At 42.4% G+C, this 25954-nt stretch overlaps 1 protein-coding gene across 12 annotated transcripts in view; it reads left to right on the top strand.

Moving 5' to 3' along the window:
• The window catches only part of VPS13D (vacuolar protein sorting 13 homolog D), a 283384-nt gene that overhangs the window by 18917 nt on the left and 238513 nt on the right, over positions 1–25954 (top strand). For 6 of the 12 annotated variants that reach the window (XM_009448451.4, XM_009448447.4, XM_009448433.4 and 3 more), the window contains exons 6-18: positions 276–392; positions 4528–4632; positions 7065–7292; positions 7774–7874; positions 8721–8889; positions 11476–11577; positions 11731–11932; positions 12682–12861; positions 17661–17791; positions 18626–18701; positions 19483–19653; positions 21771–21901; positions 23762–23894. In XM_009448451.4, the coding sequence (XP_009446726.4) occupies positions 276–392; positions 4528–4632; positions 7065–7292; positions 7774–7874; positions 8721–8889; positions 11476–11577; positions 11731–11932; positions 12682–12861; positions 17661–17791; positions 18626–18701; positions 19483–19653; positions 21771–21901; positions 23762–23894 (1846 nt within the window). Of the gene's footprint in view, positions 1–275; positions 393–4527; positions 4633–7064; positions 7293–7773; positions 7875–8720; positions 8890–11475; positions 11578–11730; positions 11933–12681; positions 12862–17660; positions 17792–18625; positions 18702–19482; positions 19654–21770; positions 21902–23761; positions 23895–25954 lie in introns of those variants that run through there. The other 6 variants (XM_063785968.1, XM_001145053.7, XM_009448445.5 and 3 more) reach the window with 2 other exon arrangements.

Below are 25954 nucleotides of genomic sequence, written 5' to 3'. Positions count from 1 at the left end.
TAACATAATATAACATAACATAATATAACATATTATAACATAACATAACAAGAGAGTTATTATAACTCCCTTAGGAACTTATAGGATACTGGATATGTGTGTGTTGTGTTTGTATAAAGTGCCTGCTGTGGTTTCCTTTAGTGGCTCAAGGGCAGTTTGACCCCTAACTATAGTATTTCACCTACAGCAGTTATCTAAATGCTTTTTCTTTTTTCTTTTCTTTGGAACACTATTCTGCAGGTGCATCAGCTGCTTTTTCTTTTTTCTCTTTGCAGTTAAAAATTCAAGATGTCCATTTACGCTTTGAAGATGGTGTCACCAATCCCTCCCATCCTTTTGCGTTTGGCATCTGCATTAAGAATGTGTCCATGCAAAATGCTGTGAATGAGCCTGTGAGTATGAAATGTGATGACAAAGCAGGAAGAAAGCCATGCTCTAGGAATTTGGGGCTCTGCCTTTTGCCATTTTGTGTTATGTAAATGAATCGCATTCTTTTCCATTGCCTTCTGTGACAGGCATGGGTGTCTCTTGTGTATTTGCAACAAATCAAATTTGCTGAAATAGGGAAACAGGTAATTTTCTCTGACCTTTGGTTATATCACTTTCATTTTATACATGAAGAAACTGAGGGGCAGAAAGGATTTTATTTTTGATTTTTTTCTCGTGTTATGTACACTCCCTGGGTAAACTCACTCTGTTTCATAGTTGTAGCTACCACCTGGGAATATTTGATGATGGCCTCCACATCTTGAACTCCATTCTCCACCCTTTGACCTTCATATTCGTGGTTTTCTTAAAACTACTGCTTGTCTCAAAACACACTCTGTTTCTTCACACTCTACACAAAAAACAACACTTTTGACACCAGACGTGTGAGGATTTTCCCCCCCACACCAAGCAGTTCTCCACATATCAACTCGGTGTCCTATAGTTCAGGTCAATTCTGACACTAATGGGTTGCTGCAGACCCCGCGGGGTAAGGGCTTAGCCCATAGCACCGCCTCCCACTTCAGACGCCAGTCACAAGGCCCAGGTTGTGACCCGTGCTTCTGACTAGCAGTCGGAGTTTCCACAATTCCCCTCCTCAGGTTTGGTGATTTGCTAGGATGGCTCACAGAACTCAGGGAAACACTTTACTTACATTTGCTGGTTTATAATAAACGGTGTTATGAGGATACAGGTGAATATCTAGATAAAGAGGGCCACACCCCCCTCCAGTGTTCAGCAACCTGGAAGCTCAGCAGATCTTATGGTTCAAAGTTTTTATGCAGCTTAATCTCCAGCCCCATCACCCAGAGGTCAGTGAGTGGCGCTGAAAGGCCCAACCCTCTAATTACTTGATCTTTCTGTGATGAGCCCCATCTTGAGCCTGTCTAGGGACCCCAACAAAAGTCACTTAATTAGCGTATACTGGGGTGTGATCATGAGGCTTTTTATGAACAACAATGACACTCCTGTCAGGAACTTCCAAGGGTTTTAGGAATTCTGTGCCAGGAACCAGGGACAAAGACCAAATATATTTCATGTATGCCACAGCTTGTCATAACTAGAATGATCCTGTGTATTCCATCTGCCCATTTTGTCCCCTAAACGAAGTATTTTTCTTTATTCCCTAACATGTTACTGAATGTAAAAACGAACAATAACAGTTTTGAGCCTTTTTATATGGCAGGCACTGTTCTTAGCACTTTCCATGATTTAACTCATTTAATTCTCCTTGATTTTCACCACTGCTGTTATCCTAATAACCCTACTGAGGACACTACGGCACGAGAGGCGGAGTGAAAAGTGGAGCCAGGTCTTGAACCCGGGTGGACCAGCTCTAAGTTAGGGCTTGGCACACTGGCCGGTGGCCGAGTCTGGCTTCCCATCTGTTTTTGTAAATAAAGGTTTATTAGATCCCAGCCATGCTCATTAGTGTTGTCCACGGTGGAGTACTGTAGTTGCAGCAGAGACTGCATGGCCTGCAGAGCCTAAGCTGTTGACTCTGTGGCCCTTTATGGAAGAGCGTGCCATCCCTGCTCCTCACCCTGTGCTCCTGCCTGCCACACTGATCTCTAGAAGCTGTGTGTTCCTCCTTTCACTTCTTACGCTTCAGTTTCCATATCTAGTTATTCACAGTGTCGTGCTACTTTTTCTGACAAAGCATCTCAAACATAGCTCTTCCTGTCCATCCTCATATGACCGTCACCTTGCAGGATGCTGTCAGGTTTTACCTGGACTAATGAAATTCCCTGTTCTGTGATCTCCAGGATCTTTCCATTTGTCCTATACCAATGCTTTCCAGTGTTTTCCATGTCAGGACCCACACAGTAAAAAGATAGTATTTGTACAGTACACCGGGGCAAATGGCTGTGGCTGCTTGGGGCTGGAAGCGGCCAGCTCAGAGTAACCACACGTTTCTAAGATGTAACTTGATCCCATACACTGGCTCGTACTTGAGACACTCATAACTTTTTTTTTCCTGGCACACTGAAGGGAAAGCCCTACTTTACACTGTCACCAGACTTCTTTTTCTGAAACATACCTGATTGTGGTATCTGCCTGCATCAAAACGTTCAGCAGCTCCGCATCACCTAAGGCCTGAAGTCCAAACACCTTAGCATGGCATAAACTTCCTTTCCTAATGGATTTGATAACCAGGGCAGCCCTAACACGTTGCCACAAACCAGATGGCTTAAAGCAACATAAATTTATTCTCTAGACGAGAGGTCTGAAGTCAAGGGGTTGTGGCTGATCAGTCCCTTCTGGAGGCTCTGAGGGAGAAACCGTCCCATGCGTCTCTCCTTGTCTAGTGGCTGCTGACAGTCATTGAGATTGCTCAGCTTGCAGGTGCTTCACGCAGCCTCTGCCTCTGTCTTCACGTGGCCTTCTCCTTGTGTCCTTTTTCTTCTTGTAAGGACAATACTCGTTAGATTAGGGCCTCCACTAAACCAGTATGACCTCTTAATTTGATTACATCTGCAAAGACCTAATTTTCGAATAAGGTTACATACACGCTTCTGTGTGGTTATGACTTTTTTTTGGGAAGGGAAGACACTATTCAACCTAGTGTATCTAGTAACATTCCAAGCTACTTTTCTCAACTCTTAGCTAACTCCTCATCCCAAATGTGTATTCATCCACATGTACCAATACTGCCCCCACCGCACACATCCAGTGTTCCAGTTATACAGACAAGACTCACTGTTCCCTGAAGACATCAGGCCTTTTGTACGGTCACCCTTCCGTATCCTCAGCTTCCATATCCATGGATTCCACCAACAGAGGATCGGAAAATACTCCCCCACTGGCTGGGTGCAGTGGCTCACGCCTGTAATCCCAGCACTTTGGGAGGCCGAGGCAGGCAGATTGCCTGAGTTCAGGAGTTCAAGACCAGTCTGGGAAACATGATGAAACCCCATCTCTATTAAAAATAAAAAAATTAGCCAGGCATGGTGGCATACACCTGTAGTCCCAGCTACTTGGGAGGCTGAGGCAGGAGAATCGCTTGAACCTGGGAGGTGAAGGTTGCAGTGAGCTGAGATCATGCCACTGCACTCCAGCCTGGGTGACAGAGTGAGATTCTGTCTCCAAAAAAAAAAAAAAAAAAACAAGAGAAGAACATATTCCCCCTCCCCCTAAAAAACAAACAATAAAAAGAAAAATATAACAAAAAAAAATAATATAAAAAAAAATTCAGGACTGGGCGTGGTGGCTCATGCCTGTAATCCCAGCACTTTGGGAGGCCGAGGCGGGTGGATCACCTGAGGTCAGGAGTTCGAGACCAGCCTGGCCAACATGGAAAAATCCTGTCTCTACTAAAAATACAAAGTTAGCTGGGCATGGTGGTGCATGCCTGTAATCCCAGCTATTCGGGAGGCCGAGGCAGGAGAATCACTTGAACCTGGGAGGTGGGGGTTGCGGTGAGCCGAGATCGTGCCGTTGTACTCCAGCCTGGGCAACAAGATCGAAACTCCATCTCAAAAAAAAAAAAAAAAATTCAGTATAACAATGATTTACATAGCATTTATGTTGTGTTAGGTATTATAAGTAATCTAGAGATGATTTAAAGTGTACAGGGAGGATATATGGGTAGGTTATATGCAAATACTATGCCTTTTTAAGAGACTTGAGCATTTGCAGATTTTTGTATCTTTGGAGTTCCTGGAACCAACTCCCTGCCGATACAGAGGGAGGACTGTATGGTTGACCCAGCCCTTTCCTCCTACCCGCCCATTTGCCTGAAACTTATATATCTTTCGACACTCATTTGCACAGTGACGTTTTCTTGTTTGCTCATAGCATCGTATAGATTCTTCTTCTGCTTCCCTCTGTGTCATTAAAATTATGTATTTGCCTGTTTGTATCCCCAGTTAGGTAGATTTTAAACTCTGTAAGAGCAGAAGCATGTTTTAATTGAGTTATATGTCCACAGCACCTTGCAAAGTACCTGACACATGATTCTTTACAAATGGTTTGTTGAATGAATGACATTCACGAATAAAGACGGTCATCCTCTTTTCTTCTTTGTCTTTTTTACCTCAGGTACAGAAACTAATGCGGAAAAAGCAATTAGACGTAGCAGAATTTAGCATCTATTGGGATGTCGATTGCGCTTTACTGGGGGATTTGCCTCAGATGGAGTTACAGGTACGATTTCGGCAGGGAGATTTGTTGCAAGACAGCATGGAAGGGAAGCGGCGTAGGGTCACTGCCATGGGGGCTTTTGTCTCTTGCATCTCTGATTCCCGTTCCCACCCACTGTTCCTCTAAAGCCATTCACTCTCAAGTGTGTTTGCTTGAGGTACTTGCTATGTATGTGACTTTGAACAATATATAGTGCTTTGTTTTATGTATGTTTTAAATTTATACTAGACTATGGGTTTCTTTGGTTTATTTTATTCAGTGAAAGCTATGTTTTTAAGATGTTGCTGTTTGTACTTCCAATTCATTGCTCTGACCACTGCATAGTATTCCACCGTTTGCATGTTCACATAACATACTTACGCATCGAGATGTTTTCCATCATTTATTTATTTTTGTAGAGATGGGGTCTCAGTCTGTTGTCCATGCTGGTCTCAAACTCTTGTGCTCAAGCAATCCTTCTGCTTTGGCCTCCCAAAGTGCTGGGATTATAGGCATGAGCCCCCACACCCGGCCTAGGCATCCAGATTTTAAATGAACAGAGCACCAGGACTGAATCTTAAAGAGGAACTTTCTTACCACATTTATGTTTAAACTTCACCTTTGGTGGCATTCCCTTAAGTGATATTTAAAAAGTCATAAATCATCAGATATATTATTGTTTGTGAAGGATTAAAAAAAATCTGTTTAATCTTTTTTTTTTTTTTTTTTTGAGATGGAGTCTCGCCCTGTCACCCAGGCTGGAGTGCAGTGGCGCAATCTTGGCTCACTGAGATCTTTGCCTCCCAGATGGAAGCAATTCTCCTGCCTCAGCCTCCCAAATAGCTGGGTTTACTGGTGCCCACCAACATGCCCAGCTAATGTTTGTATTTTTAGTAGAGATGGGGTTTCGCCATATTGGCCAGGCCAGGCTGGTCTCGAACTCCTGACCTCAAGTGATCCACCCGCCTTGGCCTCCGAAAGTGCTGGGATTACAGGTGTGAGCTACCACACCCGGCCAGTTTAATCCTTCTGTAAATAATTTGTAGGTGGTTTAAGTGAAACGGGGGAAAATAACTCATTTTTTTCCTCCACCCAGGGTTATCTTTAACTTGGATACTATTGTACATGATGGTTTTCTTCTTCTTCTTTTTTTTTGAGACGGCATCTCGCTTGGTTGCCCGGGCTGGAGTGCAGTGGCACGATCTTGGCTCACTGCAACCTCCACCTCCCGGGTTCAAGTGATTCTCCTGCCTCAGCCTCCTGAGTAGCTGGGATTACAGGTGCATGCCACCATGCCCAGCTAATTTTTGTATTTTTAGTAGAGACGAGGTTTCGCCATGTTGGCCAGGCTGGTCTCGAACTCCTGACCTCAGGTGATACACCTGCCTCGGCTTCACAAAGTGCTGGGATTACAGGCGTGAGTCACCATGCCCGGCAGGTTTTTGTTTTAATTCGATTACATAAACCTGTATCCATACAGTAAAACAATATGCAGCTATAAATAATAAAGGTAAAGATCTTTATGATGAGTATGTAACAGTCTCTAACATATAGTATGAAGTTAAACAAACTAAGGTAAAAACAGCATATATAGCATTTATTTAAGAAAACAGAAAATTGCAGGTTTATCTGCATATGTACAGAATGGCTTGGGTGGGAGACATAAGAAGCTGATGTCGTTGGTTGCCTCTGAGGAGGTAAGTGGGTGGCTGGGGGATGAGACTAGGAAAGAGATATTTGACCTTTTTTTTTCCTTTAAAATTTTAAACCATGTGAGTGTATTACCCATTAAGAAATATAAAGGCTGGGCGTGGTGGCTCCCAGCACTTGGGAGGCTGAGGTGGGCGGATCACAAGGTCAGGAGATCGAGACCATCCTGGCCAACATGGTGAAACCCCATCTGTACTAAAAATAAAAAAATTAGCTGGGCATGGGGGTGCATGCCTATAATCCCAGCTACTCGAGAGGCAGAAGTAGGAAAATTGCTTAAACCGGGGAGTCGGAGGTTGCAGTGAGCCGAGATTGCATCACTGCACTCCAGCCTGGCAACAGAGCAAGACTCGTCTCAAAAAAAAAAAAAAAAAGAAAGAAAAAAGAAATATAAATAATAATAAATTAAAAATACTAGAGAGTTTTATAACCCAGTTTTATAGTGTTTTTGGATTTTGATATAATACACTATTGATTAGATAACATACCAACATGTAACTTGATCCTAAAAACATTTGCTGTTGGCCAGGCACAGTGACTCATGCCTGTAATCTCAGCACTTTGGGAGGTGGGAGGATCACTTGAGCCTTGGGGTTCAAGACCAGACAGGGCAATATAGTGAGATCCTGTCCCTATATAAAAAGAATAAAAATGAATAAAAACAAAACAGACAAAAACATTTGCCGCTGTGACACAGCCTATGGCTGAGCTCCACTGTTTGTCATAAAACCCCAACATTGTAAAAGAGTGACTACCAGAAGGAAAGCCATTCGGAGCAGAGCAGGTGTTCTTGTGACACACAGGAGGCCATGGCCAGGAGCATGGAGAGTCGCAGCCATCACTACGTCCTGGAGCCTGTGTTTGCATCTGCTCTTTTGAAGAGAAACTGCTCCAAGAAGCCCCTGCGGTCTCGGCACAGTCCCCGTATTGATTGTGATATTCAGCTGGAGACCATTCCCTTGAAACTCTCTCAGGTATGCCCTTTGTTCTCAGTGGCGTCTACTCACTGTCAAACTGGTGACTGCGGTGAAAGTCTTGATATTAACGTATCCTCAGCAGGAAAGAAAGTTCATGTGAGACCATTTCCCTCCAGACTAAAGTTGTGTTAGGTATAAAACTCACCGTCTGTTACATAGTTAAATTGGGTTGATCTCAGGTTAGTTTTTTTTTGTTGTTGTTAATTAGTTGGTGGTATGGATTGGAAAGGAGGCTAGTTTTGTTTTGGTATTTTTAAGAGCTGAACAAAAAATACAAGAGATATGGTAATGTATAGGCTTAACTGTCAGGGTTCAGAGAAACATGTCACTTGATGCTGATATTTTGGTCTTTCAGTTTGCACTGGGTTTCAATTCAGTGGATCAACTAATGTGAATTGTTCTTGTTAGATATAGGTCTTAACTGAGTAAAAGAAGCAAACCTATTCTAACCTAGTATCTCTTAACCTCTAATACAAAGCTGCAATACCGGCAAATCATGGAATTCCTCAAGGAGCTGGAACGAAAGGAGAGGCAGGTGAAGTTCCGAAGGTGGAAACCCAAGGTGGCGATATCTAAGAAGTAAGGGCTTCTCAGTGTGGTCATGAAATTCATGTTAGAGCCTGTTCTTGCTATGTACATAGATCAGAAATATGCCTCACTGTCCTTTACCCATGTTTGGAGATAAAAGTACAATTGATTTTTCTGGTCCTTGGAATGCCATTCCCATTGTTTATCATCATTGATATTCTTTCTGTATATTTATTTGGTGTCATTGGCTTACTCTTAGACTGAGTGTAGTAAAATTCAGAGGATCCTCTCAGTCTCATTTAGCAAGTAGACTGATGTTGCTCTGGTGGGATCTGGTGTGTATTATAAATACTTTAACTATTCTTTGAACCTACTTCCCTGTGTTTTTTCTCCCAGGTTGTTTGGTCAACATTTACATAGTACTCTTTGCAGCCTCCATAGCAAAACTAAATCCTGTTTTCATGTTGCAGTGATAAACTTGACCAGTCTGATATAATAAAACTTTTTAAAGATCCTATGTATTTCCATGTCTTTAGTTAGAAGTATTCACTTAAAAATCTTTAGTAGTCAAATCCTCGGTAATTATCTTAAGACGGTATTTACCTTACAGTCAGCCTTCGATTCTGTCAGTAGAGGGGAGGGATATTATAATTCAAACCAATTGAGAACTGTGTTATTGATATATAAATTGGGGATCTATTATTTGATGTTCTTTGGCAGATTTGCCTTCTCCACCTAGTAGGTTTAATATTAAGACGAGCTTAATATATAAACTGGTGGCTGACAAGAGAAAAGATGTCTCAGGAGAGGAGTGGGGTTATGTGGATTGTCCTGGATTGGTAGCCTTTTCGTTGCTTTTGTTGTAAGAAGTGATTACATCGTTATGGACTATTTCAGCTGCCGAGAATGGTGGTATTTTGCTTTGAATGCTAACTTGTATGAGATCAGAGAGCAGAGGAAACGTTGCACCTGGGACTTTATGTTGCACCGCGCTCGTGATGCTGTATCTTACACTGACAAATATTTCAACAAGTTAAAAGGAGGCCTGCTGTCCACAGATGACAAGGTAAGTGGACTGTGGTCTTGTGTTTCTTGTCTTATTCAGAAGATAAGAATGTTCTCTCAAAGACTAAAGAAAATGGGATCTGTGAAGTAATAAAGTCCCATGCCAAAGGGGCTAAATTTTATAGGATAGAGTTGGTCTTAGTAGAGTGAGAACTAAGCCAGGAGCATCCTCCACCCTCTGCTGCCCGAGGAGAGCCAGGCCATGGGGTAGGAGGAAGAAAAGACACCGTGGTCCTGCTATGCCTTTGCGCCCACACGCCTGCCCCCCAGCTCGAGAGACTGTTTCATACAGTCACCTGCCTCTCTTCAAAGCCTGATCCCAGTCCTAATTCTCTTACTTCAAAGTCTGTAATCTCTGTGAACTTTGGCCTACGTTTTCTATAATCCCAGTGGACTTGATTGACCTTGGATATTTAGGTTGTAGAGGCTAGGCAGAAAAGGGTGAAGTACGTGGTGAAGGCAAGCTCATGTTTTAGTTAATAGTAGGGCTAAAGGCCCTTAGAATGCCCCCTCCTGGAGCGCTGGCATGGGACCCCACCCCTTCTCTAGCTGTCTACCTGCTCTCTTTTGGGGGAAGGTATTGGGGATTGCTTTGCTTCTTGTTTTATTTCAGTTTTGTGAGCATCAATTTTTGCAGTAGCAGCTTAGACTGTGTCTGAGATTTTGGCTCAGGTACTGCCCCTTAACTAACCACTTGTTTAGTAGACTCTTCCAAGCACAAAGGAATACTTTTCCCTTCAGCACCTGCTGTGTGGTCAGTGAGGGCAATGCTGAAGCCCTAGTGGTTAGTGCCTCTCCTGCCGGCACCCTGAGGCTGTGGCCCATTCACTTTGCTAATGCTTTTATCATCAGTGTCAGACATGGTTCCTGACACAGGAACCTTATGAGAAGGATAAAATAAACCAGACATTTTGGATGATTTTCTTTTCTTTTCTTCTTCTTTTTTTTTGTGTGTGACAAGGTCTGGCTCTATTGCCTAGGCTGGAATACAGTGGCACGATCATGGTCACTGCAACCTCCGTCACCCCGGGCTCAAGCCATTCTCCCAACTCAGCCTTCCAAATAGCTGGGACTACAGGCCCGTATCACAACTGTCTAATTTTTTAATTTTTATGGAGATGGGTTTCATCCTTCTGCCCAGGCTGGTGTTGAACTCATGAGCTCAAGTGATTCACCTGCCTCAGCCTTCACCACCCCCAGCCTACTCTTTTTTTTTTTTTTTTTTTTGAGACAGGATCTCCTTCTGTCATCCACGCTGGAGTGCAGTGGTGCAATCTTGGCTCACTGCAACCTCTGCCTCCTTGGTTCAAGGGATCCTCCCACCTCAGCCTCCTGAGTAGCTGCATGTCACCATGCCTGGCTAATTTTTGTATCATTTATAGAGACAGGGTTTCGCTATGTTGCCCAGGCTGATCTGGAACTCCTGGGCTCAAGCGATTTGCCCGCTTTGGCCTCCCAAAGTGCTGGGATTACAGACCTGAGCCACTGCGCCCAGCCCTTGGATGATTTTCTTAAAGGCACACACAAAGACATAGAAGAAGAGAAAATCTCATTTACAACTGAGATGAGCAAGTAAAGACGTAAAATCTCCTTTTTTCTTAATGTTATGGTGTAAGAAGCAGTTCAGGACAGCTAATTCCGCTTTTAAAAAATGTAGCTGGGTATCATGGTTCTTTCCTAACTAGAGTGAAACAAGTGAAAATGACCACGTTCTTGCTAATCTCCTACATGAAGTATAAAAGAGCTGGGGCCTGCACACTTCCTGTGGAAACTTGGTCCTCGGTTTCAGGAAGAGCGATAACTAGGCTGCTTACTCCTCATCTGAGCTAATGCATGTGGAAGCCCTTTGTAAACGGTGTCAGTGCTGTCCAAAGTGTGGGTGCTGCAATAGTCCATATGCTTTAGTGACTTTTTTTTTTTTTTTTTTTTTTTTTTTTTTGAGATGGAGTCTTGCTCTGTTGCCCAGGCTGGAGTGCAGTGGCGCCATCTCCACTCACTGCAGGCTCCGCCTCCCGGGTTCACACCATTCTCCTGCCTCAGCCTCCTGAGTAGCTGGGACTACAGGCGCCTGCCACCACGCCTGGCTAATTTTTTGTATTTTTAGTAGAGACGGGGTTTCACCGTGTTAGCCAGGATGGTCTCAATCTCCTGACCTCGTGATCCGCCCATCTCGGCCTCCCAAAGTGCTGGGATTACAGGCGTGAGCCACCGCACCTGGCCACGCTTTAGTGACTCTTAAAACTGAATACTGCTGTTCTTCACTCCCTCTCCATTCACCATTTATCTCAGGTGTCATGAAACTTGTTAGTGATTTTTTTTTCCCCTTCTTTCATAGAGCTCAATTTCTGGAGAATTGTTGGTGATGTTTTTAAGACCAAATAACATCTACTGGATTATATGGAAAAGCTACTTAAGCCAGAAACAGCAATCATGGAACTATTTATCTTGTTTCTTGGCCTTCAGTGGAAATGCAGGGGACCAGAGAGGTTTCTGTGCTGTACTTTTAGTGGCTTGTGAGGGTGTCCAGTGTCTCTGGATCTACAACGTTTGTGTTTTTGTTTATTTGCTTTTGTTTTCACCCAAACAGGAGGAAATGTGTCGGATTGAAGAGGAACAGAGCTTTGAGGAATTGAAGATTTTGCGTGAACTGGTTCATGATCGATTTCACAAACAGGAAGAACTAGCAGAGGTAAGAAATCCTCTACAAGAGGATTTGTTCAGACCCAGCACACCCTGAGTGCTACAGTTTTGATGTGCTTGTGCTCCTGTGGGGAAACAGCAGCATATCACAGCTTGCTTTTATCTTTGAGTACTCATCTCTGCTCCTTTGTGATTGACACAGAGTCTGCGGGAGCCTCAGTTTGATTCTCCAGGAGCCTGTCCGGGAGCCCCAGAACCCGGTGGAGGCAGCGGGATGCTGCAGTATCTCCAGTCCTGGTTTCCTGGATGGGGTGGCTGGTACGGGCAGCAGACCCCAGAAGGGAATGTGGTTGAGGGACTGTCAGCAGAGCAACAGGAGCAGTGGATTCCTGAAGAGATCCTGGGTACGGTGGGAGCTGGCCTTCACTTGGTTCAAACAGATTCGTCTGTTATTTGTGCAACAGCTTGTGGTATTTTTCAAATTTAACCAAAGTAGATATTTGGAGAACAGTTTATGTTCATAGAGGCTGAGAGAGAAGTATTTTGGGAGATACTCCATTTGTAACTCCGTGACTAAATGTGCGTATTAATGCAGTTTCAGAAAGAGCTGAGAGGCAGAGGGTGTAAAAGAACTAAATTTGAGCAAGTTCAACAATTTTAAACTCTGAAGTTTGAATACCAGTCTAGAGCCTCTCTTAAACCTGCGGTGTCCGATATCTAGCCATAGGGACAAATGGCTACTAAAATTTAATTCGAATTGAATACAAGTAAAAATTTAGTTTCTTAATTGCACTAGCACATTAGCCACGTGTGCTCCCAGTGCTCAGTAGCCACATGTGGTTAGTGGCCACCGTACTGGATATCGCAGATGCGGACCATTTCACCATGCTGGGCAGCACTGCTTTATACCATCCCTTATCATGAATCTTATCCTCCCTGGTTTGATAATAAGTTGATAAGATCCCTTAAAAAACAATTAGGGTTGTTTTACATTAGGAAATATTATAAAATAGTCACCCATGACTTTGGAGTTCTTTCTTAACAAAGGGAAAAATAGTTAAATAACATCATCATAACTGTGATCAGTCTGCTTGCTGGTGCTTTTTTATTCTTCCACGTTTTTTCTTACAGTCTTTTCTCCCTTACCATTTAGGCACTGAGGAGTTTTTTGACCCCACTGCAGATGCCTCGTGTATGAACACGTATACAAAGCGAGATCATGTCTTTGCCAAACTGAATTTACAGTTGCAGCGAGGTACAGTGACTCTGTTACACAAGGAGCAAGGAACTCCTCAAATGAATGAAAGTGCTTTCATGCAGCTCGAGTTTTCAGGTACACTGCCCCCAAGAAACTACCTGCCACTGTTGTCTCTCTGTGGGCCAATGTCCAGGCGATTCTCATTATTTGCTGTGGTGATAGTCTAGAAAGTCAGTGCGAAAACTGTATTAGCTAATGTGGAACCATTGCTCTTAGGGGAAATACTGGGTTAGGTTCATGTGAACCTCTGGTCATAACATTCATCAACTGATCAGTACCTAACCTTAATTTTTAAAATGCGTGTCTGTATTTAAAGACATTTAATATAGATATACAGACAGTCCTTGACTTAGGATAGTTTGACTTTGGATTTTTCAACTTTACAAGTGGCACAAAAGTTATACACATTCAGTAGAAGTCATACTTCGGATTTTGAATTTTGATCTTTTCCTGGGCTAGAGATAGGTAGTATGATATTCTCTGAAGATGCTGGGCAGCAACAGTGAGCCACAGCTCCCAGTCAGCCATGCGGTCATGAGGTAAGCAGCTAATAGTCTACAGTGGACTGTGTGGCCAGATGATTTTGCCTACCTTTAGGCTAATGTAAGTATTCTGAGCACTTTTAAGGTGGGCTAGGCCAAGCTGTGATGTCCAGTATGTTAGGTATATGAAATGCATTTTTGACTTACTGTATTTTCTTTCTTTTTTTTTTTTGAGACAGAGTCTTGCTCTGTCGCCTAGGCTGGAGTGCAGTGGCATGATCTTGGCTCACTGCAACCTCTGCCTCTTGGGTTCAAGCGATTTTCCTGCCTCAGCCTCCTGAGTAGCTGTGACTACAGGCGCGCGCCACCATGCCCAGCTAATTTTTGTATTTTTAGTGGAGACAAGGTATCGCCACGTTGGCCAGGCTGGTTTTGAACTCCTGACCTCAAGCAATCCGTCCTCCTCGGGTTCCCAAAGTGCCAGGATTACAGGCCTGAGCCATTGCGCTCAGCTGACTTATGATATTTTCAACTTATGGTGGGTTTATCATAACTCCATCCTAAGTCAAGGAGCATTGTGTTATTGATTTATTAACATTGAACTCATGGCCTATAGCACTATACCTCATGCCTGAATGAAGTTTCTCTAATACTCATATTTTTTTTGTAACGCACATCACAGTCTTCTTGCACTCAGGACCACTAGGCAGCGTTTTAGCACTAGGGGCTTGTTTTAAACAGTGAAACCACAAACAAAAAGCACAGAAGCATGAAAAACATGGCGCCAAATAAAAGACCATGGGAGGGATGCTTGTTCACAGTGTGAGAGCTGAAATGAGGAGGCAGAGCGTTGCCGTGTTTGAACTCAGGTGGGAATGTGCTTATCAGGTGGCTTGAATTTTTTTCTGCTCTGTGAGTGTCTGAATGACAGAGTGCCATGAGGATTAATTTTGGAGTTACAAATTTTAGCAAGTAAACAAATGTGCAAATATGGAATCTGTGAATAATGAGGATTGACTTGACAGTATTTGCCTTCTTTTTGTGACTTTGAATTAAAGGTGTATAAATAAATATGCAGATGTTTTTGTGACTTTGAATTAAAGGTGTATAAATAAATATGCAGATGTTTGGACATCTCACAAATATTTTTATTTCAGTCCATAAAACAGCAGCTTATTTGAGATTCCTGAGTGGCTGAAGGACAAATGATTTTTTTTAAAAAGCCAGTTTGTTTGACTTCATAATGTAGAAAATTGAGCTGTCATAAACTTAGTATTAACTAGCAGATTACTTGAACTGAATTGAAAAGGCACTATTTAAAATTCCTTCTGCTAGGAAACTTCTAATGGTGTTTGTGTGTTTAGACAGCTGGATAGATACAGGCACACTTCATTTTATTGCACTTTGCCTTATTGCATTTCATAGACACCACATTTTTTACAAATTGACGGTTTAAAAATGAGCAAGTCTATAGGTGCCATTTTTCCAACAGCATGTGCTCACTTTGTGTCTCTGTGTCACATTTTAGTAATTTGCCCAATATTTCAAACTTTTCCATTATTATTCTGTCTCTTATGGTGATCTGTAATCACCGATTTGTAATGTTATTATTGTATTTGTTTTGGAGTGCTATGAACCATGCCCATAGAAGATGGTAACTTAGTCAATATTGTGTATGTTCCAACTGCTCCACCGACTGGCCATTTCCTTGTCTCTTTTCCTCTCCTGGGGCCTCCCTATTACCTGAGACACAATGTTGAAATTGGGCTAATAACCCTACAATGGCTTCTAAATGTTCAGGTGAAAGGAAGAGTCACATGTCTCTCACTTTAAATCAAAAGCTAAACGTGATTAAGCTTAGTGAGGAAGACATGTCGAAAGCTGAGATAGGCCAAAAGCTAGGCCACTTGTGCCAAACAGTTAGCCAAGTTGTGAATGCAAAGGAAAAGTTCTGGAAGGAAATTATTAGTAAAAGTGCTACTTCAGCAAACACATGAATGATCAGAAAGCAAAACAGCCTTACTGCTGCATTGGAGAAAGTTTGGTCTGGATAGAAGATCAAAGCAGCCACAGCCTTTCCTTAAGCCAAAGCCTAATGCACAGCAAGGCCTTAACTCATTTCAGTTCTGGGATGGCTGGAAGAGGTGAGGAAACTGCAGAAGAAAAGTTTGAAGCTAGCAGAGGTTGGTTCATGAGTTTGAAGGAAAGAAACCATCTCCATAACATAAAAGTGCAAGGTGAAGCAGCCAGTGCTGATGGGGAAGCTGCAGCAAGTTATCCAGAAGATCCAGCTAAGATCCTTGCTATGCTAAACGATAGATTTTCATTGTAGATGAAAAAGCCTTCTATTGGAAGAAAATGCCATCTAGGACTTTTCATAGCTCGAGAGGAGAAGTCAATGCCTGGCTTCAAAGCTTCAAAGAACAGGCTGACTCTCTTGTTAGGGGCCAGTGCAGCTGGTGACTTTAAGTTGCTGATTTACCTTTCTGAAAATCCCAGGGCCCTTAAGAATTATGCTCAATCTCCTCTGCTTGTGTTCTATCAATGGAGCAACAAAGCTTGGATGATGACAGTACATCTATTTACAGCATGGTTTACTGAAGATTTTAAGGCCACTATTGAGACCTACTGCTCAGAAAAAAAGATTCCTTTCAAAATATTACTGCTCGTGGATAATGCATCCAGTCACTCAAGAGCTCTGCTGGGAGAAGTATAAAGAAATTAGTGTTGTTTTCATGCCTGCTAACACAACATCCATTCTGCAGCCCATGGATCCAGGAGTAATTTCAACATTCAAGTTTGTTTGTTTCTTTAATTAATTACTTAATTTATTCAGAGATGAGCTCTCACTTTTTTGGCCAGGGTGGTCTCAAACTCCTGGCCTCAAACGATCCTCCTGCTTCAGCCCCCAAAGTGCTGGGATTGCAGGTGTGAGTCACCACTCCCAGCCTCAACTTTTATTATTCAAGAAATACATTTCATAGGCTGTAGCTGCCATAAATAGTGATTCCTCTGATGGACCTGGGTAAAGTATATAGAAAAGCTTCGGGAAAAGATTCACCATTCTAGATGCCATGAAGAACATTTGTAATTCATGGAAGGAGGTCAAAATATCAGCATTAACAGGAGTTTGGAAGAAATCAACCCTCTTGGATGGCTTTGAGGGATTCAAGACTTAAGTGGAGGAAGTAACTGCAAATGCGGGGTAAATAGCAAGAGAACTAGAATTAGAAGTGGAACCTGAAGATGTGACTGAATTGCCAGAATCTCATGATCAAATTTGAATGGATAAAGAGTTATTTCTTACAGATGAGCAAAGAAGGTAGTTTCTTGAGACGGAATCTACTCCTGGTGAAGACACTATGAACACTGTTGAAATGACAACCCAAGGCTGGGCGTGGTGGCTCACGCCTGTAATCCCAGCACTTCGGGAGGCCAAGGCAGGAGGATCATTTCAGGCCAGGAGTTCACAACCAGCCTGGGCAACATAGCAAGACCCTATCTCTACTAAAAATTAAAAAAAAAATTAGTTGGTCATGGTGACATGCTCCTGTAGTCCTAGCTACGTGGCAGACTGAGAGGTAGGAGGATCCCTTGAGCCCAGGACTTTGAAGTTACAGTGGGCTATGATTGCACCACTGCACTCTAGCCTGGGTGACAAAGCAAGACCTTGTCTCAAAAAAGAAGACAAAATAAAAAAGGAAACGACAATAAAGTTTTTAGGATACTAAATCAACTTAGTTGCTAATGGCAGGGTTTGAGAGGATTGACTGTGGTTTTGAAAGAAATTCTACTGTGGTTAAATACATGCTTTATCAAACAGCATCACCTGCTACAGAGAAATCTTCTGTGAAAGGAAGAGTCAGTTGATGTAGCAAACTTCGTTGTTGTCTTATTTTAAGAAATCACCACAGTCACCCCAACACTTCAGCAACCACACCTTGATCAGTCAGCAGGCATCATCATGTAGGCAAGGCCTTCCACCAGCAAAAAGATTACAACTTACTGAAGATTCACAGGATTGTTAGCACTTTCTAGCAATACAATATTTTAAAATAAGGGATCTATATTGTAGTTTCAGGCATAATGCTATTGCACACTCAGTACACTACTGTATAGTGTCAACATCACTTTTCTATGCACTGGGAAACCAAAACATTTGTGTGACTTGCTTTATTGTGATCCTCACTTTATTGCAGTGGTCTGGAACCAAACCCGCAATATCTCCAATATGTGCCTGTAGATAGATAGGGTTTTTTTGTTTGTTTGTTTAATTTCAAGGAAAAATAGTTCATCTATAATAATCTTCTGTAAAATAGAATATCTAATATTTTAAAAAACACATTAGGCTCTCATAAGCATTGTATCAACTATTTTATTTATCTTTTATAGATGTAAAACTTCTAGCAGAGTCTCTTCCTCGAAGAAATTCCTCGTTGCTTTCAGTCCGGTTGGGTGGACTGTTTCTTCGAGACCTGGCTACAGAAGGAACTATGTTTCCTCTTCTAGTCTTCCCTAATCCAGTATGTACAACAGTTGGATAGTTAATGTATCTAAGGTGTTGGTAAATTGTAGTCTGTTTTAGGCAAATGATAACTGATTCATTCTGACATTTGATCATCTTGAGACTGATGGGCTGGGATTAGAGAAGTTTCTTGAAATTGTTAAAGAGAAAATGTTGGTGACATTAATGGCTATGCCTTCTTGCACTCCTGTATTGTAGCCACCATTGTATATTTTGCTCTGATTTGGAAGAAAATGCTATAAGACCACTATTTTCTGCATTTCAAGGTCAATGTTTGGGTTTCCTCTGTATCTTGACAGTCATTTTCATGCCTTCTGACCCTTAGTCACTGACATGAAATCTCGTCTTGCCAGGGTCCCAAAACAGAAACATCTCAAGTTTTCTATATATATGTAATTTTTAAAATATAATATACATTATTAACGATAAGATCTTTGATCTTAAGTTGGCAACAAGCTGTCTAAATGGTTGAGTAGTTAACCCCTTATTCTGTCCATAGTTTTGTTTTGGTTGGGGGAACGTTATGGAGAGGGTGGGAAGGCCGACTTAAAGTTTGAAAAGTTAGATATGTTTAATTTTCATTTAGCAACTGTTCATTAAATGTGCTGAGTGCAAAGTAGCATATTGTCAGTACAAAGGAAAAGATGTGGTCTCACTAGATTGGAAAAAGGGCAGAAAACGAAACAATTCTGCAAGTACTCAATCTGAGGTAAAGTGAGTTTTGATTTGATGGTGCTAAGGGAGTGTGTTGCTAAAGGGTAAGATGGGTTTGTTTAGTGAATTGTCCCCTCTCACGCTGACGTTTACGCATTTTTATGTGTTTGTTTAATAGCAAAAAGAAGTTGGCAGAGTCTCACAATCTTTTGGTCTACAAACTACATCTGCAGACGGAAGTGATCATTACCCAGGTAATTTGTCCTATGTTGTTTTTTTAAAATTTAAAAATTTTTTAAATTAATTTTTCTTTGAGACAGGGCCTCGCTCTGTCACCCAGGCTGGAGTGCAGTGGTGTGATCTTGGCTCACTGCAACCTCTGCCTCCTGGGTTCGAGTGATTCTCATGCCCTAGCCAGGATTACTGGTGTGTGCCACCATGTCCGGATAATTTTAGTATATTTAGTAGAGATGGGGTTTTGCTATGTTGTCCAGGCTGTTCTTGAACTCCTGAGCTCAAGCCACCCACCCTCCTTGGCCTCCCAAAGTGCTGGGATTACAAGTGTGAGCCACCATGCCTGAGCTTTTTTTTCTTTTTTTTTTAAAATAATTTAAAAATTCTTTTTGGGGGACTTTCCAGCAAAAACCAGATCAGTAGTCTTTGATCAGTAGTAAAAGAGGGAATGTTTTCTGTTTTGTGCGCAGTGGTTTGCTGTGTGCACCAGGGTTTCACTTGGAGACAGCCTGGTCCTCTCTCAGTGGAGCTGCAAACTTGGGGCTAACTGGGCAACCTTGCAGGGTCTTCAGGTCCTTGGTTTCCATGATATGGGAGCTAATACAATAGGCCAGTCTACACAATTCCTGTGGAAAATTAAACAGTCAATCCTGATTAGGCTATTTTAAAGATAGGCATAAATGTGAACTAATTGAAAAATAATTTAGAAAATGTCTGTTTTTCCAGAATTCCTCACAGGTCTATTAATAAGGTTATAGTTTTTGCTTTGTTCCATGTTCTTATTCCTATTCTTTCCTTTAGCTGCAGACCCAGATGACCCAGTTTTTGAGATGCTGTATGAGAGAAATCCGGCGCACAGCCACTTTGAGAGGCGGCTCAATGTCAGCACAAGGCCCTTGAACATCATATACAATCCGCAGGCCATTAAAAAAGTAGCAGACTTTTTCTACAAGGGAAAGGTTCATACCTCAGGTTAACTTTTTTGTTTGTTTGATCTTATGTTCCTTTTGAAAAACGTCTTTATTGTTATTTCTGGTGTTCTGGACAAGGGTTATTCAGATGCTCTGATAGTGACAAAAAAGGCTTGCAGAGTAAGTCAATCGGGTTGCCCTGTCCTGTTACTAAATCAGGGTAGATGTTTGTGGACAGTCTTTTCCAAGAGAAATCTATATCCTTAAATATTTTATCTTTGTTTGCCTCCATTTAGCATGTATTTTTTCATACTGTTCATTTCTGTTTTTTTTCCCATTTTTATTTCATATTGTCATTCTGAATAATGGCACCAAAGAATAGCAGCTGTACTTTTTGAAAGCCACTACCTTTGAATCGGTACCTATCTTAAAATATTACCAAGAGTAATTGAAAGGCAATAAAATAGTATGGGGTGGGGGAGTTCATCATCTTTTTTAGGTTTCTCAATTGCAAAACATTCTTATAAAAATAGATGAAAGTACTACAGGCATAAAGTAGTTTCATTATATTGATTTAACCACGGCTATATGTTCAGCCAGAATTGTAACTGGAAATCTGCATCTTGGAACTGAAAAGCGATGATCTCCATACTTTTTATTTCACTATGACAGTGGTTTCCTTGGCTACCCAGGATATTTTAGACCAGTGAACTGAGGAGGAATGTTCAAGAATTTCCTTCTAGATGACAGGATCAGTGGTCTCTTTGACCTCCTTTGTGCAGCATTAAATACTGCAAAGTTGTAAATGTAATCACTGATTTATTTATGCCTCCGTTTGTTCCCCAAGAAGATTTGAAACAGTAGGTGCAGAAAAAATACTTTTATGGACAGGGAGATTTATAAAACAATAGTATTTTCCTAAATGTCCCTTCCCCCTTTATTACAATGAATCTGTTTTAGTTTTTGGACTAGTTTTTTAGTCTCTTCATATAAACAGTAGCCATAAATGCCGTGACTTCATTGCTCTGTCACTGATAGAATATAGAAGGTGGCCAGGCACAGTGGTTCATACCTGTAATCCTAGAACTTTGAGAGTCGAGGCTGGGGGATTGCTTGAGCCCAGGAGTTTGAGACTAGCCTGGGCAACATAGTGAGACCTCATCTCTAGTAAAAATAAAAATAAAATAAAATTAATCAGGCATGGTGGTGTGTGCCTGTAGCCCCAGCTACTCGGGAGGCTGAGGCAGAAGGATTGCTTGAGGCTGGGAGTTCGAGGCTGCAGTGAGCTATGATTACACCACTGCACTCCAGCCTGGGCAACACAGCAAGACCCTGTCTTAAAAAGAAAGAATATAGAAAGGCTGGGTGTGGTGATTCACACCGGTAATCTCAGCACTTTGGGAGGCTGAGGCAGGCGGATCACTAGAGGTCAGGAGTTCAAGACCAGCCTAGCCAACATGGTGAAACCCTATCTCTACTAAAAATACAAAAATTAGCTGGGTGTGGTGGTGTGCACCTGTAATCCCAGCTACTCGGGAGGCAGGAGACTCGCTTGAACCTGGGAAGCGGAGGCTGCAGTGAGCCAAGATCATGCCACTGCACTCCAGCCTAGGAGACAGAGCGGGACTTTGTCTTAAAAAAGAAGAAGAAGAGAAAAAAAAGAATATAGAAGGCATTTCCTTTGAAATTCCATTTTCTCTTCCAGTGCTTTTTAAGAATTTTGAAATATAGTAGTTTGGAATCTTTCAGAAAATGGCTTAAGAAATTCTAGTAACTTAGGTACACTTCTCTCACTTGCCTCCTCTCCCCCCATGGCTGTCCATTCACTTACGCTTTTTTGTCTCATTCCTGTTACCCTGTATTATGCCAGGTCATACTGGAGTAAGAAACTGTTGTTACTGATTTGTTTTTTTCCTTGAGAAAGGGTCTTGCTCTGTCACCCCAGGCTAGAGTGCAGTGGCGTGATCACGGCTCACTGCAGCCTCAGTCTCCTGGGCTCAGGCATCCTCCTGCCTTGGCCTCCCAAAGTGCTGGGATTACGAGTGTGAGCCACCATGCCCAGCCTGATTTTTTTTTTTTTAAGCTTTGATGGACATTCTTGGTGAGAATTGATGTAGCACTTTTGTTCACCCAGCCGTGTGAAAATTCTGACTCTGCTGTGTATTTCCAACCTTGCAGGTTTTGGTTATCAGTCTGAACTTGAGCTGAGAGTGGCTGAAGCTGCCCGAAGACAATATAACAAGCTGAAGATGCAGACCAAGGCAGAAATCCGGCAAACTCTTGATCGTTTGCTAGTGGGTGATTTCATTGTAAGTGGGCATCCATAAACACTCTTTGGGGATTGGGGAAGGGGCAGGAATTCTTTCCATCAAGTCACTACTTACTGTAGATAGGCTTACTTATATCAATTATGCTGACTGAGTAAACTGAAAATATTAAATCCTTATCAGCTAGCATAGAATAAAATCTTGTGTCTTTTATAGTCAGGGTTTAGCTAATAAAATGAATGACTGTGACTAGATTCTGTGTCTCCTTGGACCAGGATGAGGTTACTTTCAAGACTCATCTTTGTGCTGGGTGCTATGGCTCACACCTGTAATCCCAGCACTTTGGGAGGCTGAGGTGGGCAGATCACTTGAGGTCAGGAGTTCGAGACCAGCCTGGCCAACATGGTGAAACCCCATCTCTACTAAAAATACAAGAATTAGCTGGGCATGGTGGTGGGTCCCTGTAATCCCAGCTACTCAGGAGGCGGAGGCAGGAGAATCACTTGAACCTGGGAGGCGGAGGTTGCAGTGAGTCGAGATTGCACCACTGCACTCCAGCCTGGGCAACAGAGTGAGACTGTCTCAAAAAGAAGAAGAAAAAAAAAAGACTCGTGTTTGTTCCATTTTCCAGACCTGATACTTTGTGCATGTTTCATGTGAGAGTTTCTCTTTTTTGCTTACTGTTACCAGAAGAGACAACTGGAATGATGCCCCAGCTTCTATTCTAGGGTGTGATGATAGGTACTTTGTGATGCCAAATGACCAGCTGTCATGAGGATGCCATAGATAGGGAGGGCCAAGAGACATCTTCACAGTCCAGTAGGTAGGCTGGGCAAGGTGGCCCATGCCTATAATCCTGGCACTTGGGGAGGCGGAGGTGGGATGATCATTTGAGCTCAGGAGTTCGAGACCAGCCTGGGCAACATAGTGAGACCTTGTCTCTACAAAAAATAAAAAAATTAGCTGGGCCTGGTAGCACATACCTGTAGTCCTGGCTGTTCAGGAGGCTGAGGCGGGAGGATTGCTTGAGCCCAGGAATTGGAGGGTGCAGTGAGCTATGATCTGCCCTCTAGCCTGGGTGATAGAGCGAGACCTTGTCTCAAGAAATCAAAATAGTCCAGTAAAGCACAGTTTCTCAGGTGACATGGAGGTGCACTGCTACAATACAGCAGCAGGTGGCACAGTGAGAAAAAGTGTGGCTTCTTTTGGACAGTGCAGAGTAAGTTATAGGTGTCAGAGAAGCAGAAATGATCCAAGTAAAATGGGGTGTGTAGTATGGGATGGAGAATTAGTCCTGTTTTTTGTTTTGGGGTGTGTGTGTGTGTGTGTGTTTCTACATAAAGTATGACAATTAGTATTCTTGTAAACAAAAGAGGTTTCTTTTTGGTAATGTAAATTAGCTTTTGCCACATACATACAGTTGAGGCTGATTTTGGTTGGAGGGAAGAACAATGAACAAATCATGAATTGGTGTGTTATTTATATTTCAAATGTCAAAGCTTATGTTTCTCACTAAGATATTTTGGTATGGAAGTTCATGGTTACCAATGCCCCTGAATAAGTAAAAATGTTTAGAATTCTATGTTTATTTGAATTCTATAATTTCTATAATCCTTTAAAGTATTAAACCCTGTAAATTAGAAACAAAATCTTTCTTAAGTACAGACTCTCCCCTATTTAGTTATTTGCTATTTTTTTCTCCCCTGTTCAGATACTTGCCTGTGGTAATTTCTCAGATCCTCAAGCATTTATATCTACTTTTGTCTTAGACTTTTTGCTGTAATGCATTAGATCACTGAGTCACTCCATAATCCTAGCTGCAGCTTCCAGAAATGCTTGAGCACCATGGATAAAGCTGTTGGGTTTCGGCAGTTATGGTTAATGACTGTTTTATTTGTACAGGAGGAGAGTAAACGATGGACCGTGCGACTGGATATTTCTGCCCCTCAGGTGATATTTCCCGATGATTTCAAATTCAAGAATCCTGTGTTAGTTGTCGTGGATCTAGGAAGAATGCTTTTGACGAACACCCAAGGTATAGTGTGAGTGGGAAATAATGAAAACCTGCCTTGGTAGATGGATGATCTATCTATGATTATCTAAGTAAAGCTTAATAAAATGTTTATGTAACATTTTTAAACTTCAAGGTTCATCTGTAACTTTTTAAATAATGAAATAATGAAAACATATCTTGGTAGATCGACCTGTCTATGATTATCTAAGTAAAGCTTAATAAAATGTTTACATAACATTTTAAGACCTGAGGGTTCACTTGCTACTTATAAAATAATAGCTTTATTGAGATAATTCTAAGTTTTAAATGTATAGTGCAGTTGTTTTTGGTATGTGGATAGAATTGTGCAGTTCTCACTGCTATTTAATATCGGGAGGACTTTTGCATCTTCCCCGACTGAAACTCTGTGTGTACCCATTAAACACCAATTCACCTTCTCGCTCCCCATCCCCTGGCAACCACTAATCTTTCTGTCTCTGGATTTGTCTGTTCTGAACATTTCATATGATGGAATAATGCCATGTGTGGCCTTTTATGTTTGGCTTTTTCATTTAGCATGACATTTTCCAGGTTCTTCTGTGTTGTAATATATACCGATACTTCCTTCCTTCGTATAGCCGAATCATAGTCCATTGTGTGGCTGTTCCGCGTTTTGTTTATCCTTTCATTTGTTCATGGCCATTTGAGTTGCTTCCACTCTTTTGCTATTAGGCATATTGCTGCTGTGAGCATTCATGTACAGGTTTTTGTATAAACATATATTTTCTTTTTCTTTTAAATTTTTTTTCTTTTTTATAGACCCCCATTTCTGCAATGTAGACATATATTTTTAATTCTTTATATACCTAGAAGTGGAGTTGCTGAGCCATGTGGTAACTCTATGTTTTAATATTTTGAGGAAGTACCAAATTGTTTTTGTTTGTTTTTTTGAGATGGAGTCTCACTCTGTCGCCCAGGCTGGAGTGTGGTGGCGCCATCTCAGGTCACTGCAACCTCTGCCTCCCAGGTTCAAGCAATTCTCCTGCCTCAGCCTCCTGAGTAGCTGGAATTACAGGTGCCCACCACTATGCCCAGCTAATTTTTGTATCTTTAGTAGGGATGGGGTTTCTCCACGTTGGCCAGTCTGGTCTCAACTCCTGACCTCAGGTGATCCGCCCACCTTGGCCTCCCAAAGTGCTGGGATTATAGGCGTGAGCCACCGCACCTGGCCAATTTTTTGTATTTTTAGTAGAGACAGGGTTTCGCCATGTTGGCCAGGCTGGTTTTGAACTCCTGACCTCAAAGTAATCTACCCGTCTTGGCGACCCAAAGTGCTGGGATTACAGGTGTGAGCCACCACGCCCGGCCAATTTTTGTATTTTTAGTAGAGATGGGGTTTCGCCATGTTGGCCAGGCAGGTCTCGAACTCCTAACCTCAAGCAATCTGCCTGTCTTAGTCTCCCAAAGTGCTGGGATTGCAGGTGTGAGCCACGATGCCCAGCCCCAGTGGTGTATTTTTATAGTTGTCTTGGCACTGCTCAGCTGGAGAAAGAGGGGCTGATTGTGGACTCTGGGGCCACACAATTGCATATTGATCAGTTACCGCTCACCAAGCACTACCTCGGCACTAGGAAGACTGTGTTGACCAAGAAAGATGAGACCTCTCTTCTCTCAGAACATTCCAGTGGATGCTGGGCCGTGGTGGCTCACGCCTGTAATCCCCAGCACTTTGGGAGGCTGAGGTGGGTGGATTACATGAGGTCAGGAGTTCGAGGCCAGCCTGGCCAACATGGTGAAACCCTGTCTCTACTAAAAACACAAAAAATTGGCCAGGTGCGGTGGCTCACGCCTGTAATCCCAGCACTTAGGGAGGCTGAGGTGGGTGGATCACCTGAGGTCAGGAGTTCGAGACCAGTCTGGCCAACACGGTGAAACCCTGTGTCTACTAAAAGTACAAAAATTAGCCAGTCATGGTGGCAGGCACATGTAATCCCAGCTGTCCGGGAGGCTGAGGCAGGAGAATCTCTTGAACCTGGGAGGTGGAGGTTGTAGTGAGCCAAGATCATGCCACTGCACTCCAGCCTGGGTGACAGAATGAGACT

This window comes from Pan troglodytes, chromosome 1 (assembly GCF_028858775.2).
Source record: "Pan troglodytes isolate AG18354 chromosome 1, NHGRI_mPanTro3-v2.0_pri, whole genome shotgun sequence".
Taxonomy (NCBI): domain Eukaryota; kingdom Metazoa; phylum Chordata; class Mammalia; order Primates; family Hominidae; genus Pan; species Pan troglodytes.
This window is presented reverse-complemented; position numbering and strand designations above follow the sequence as displayed.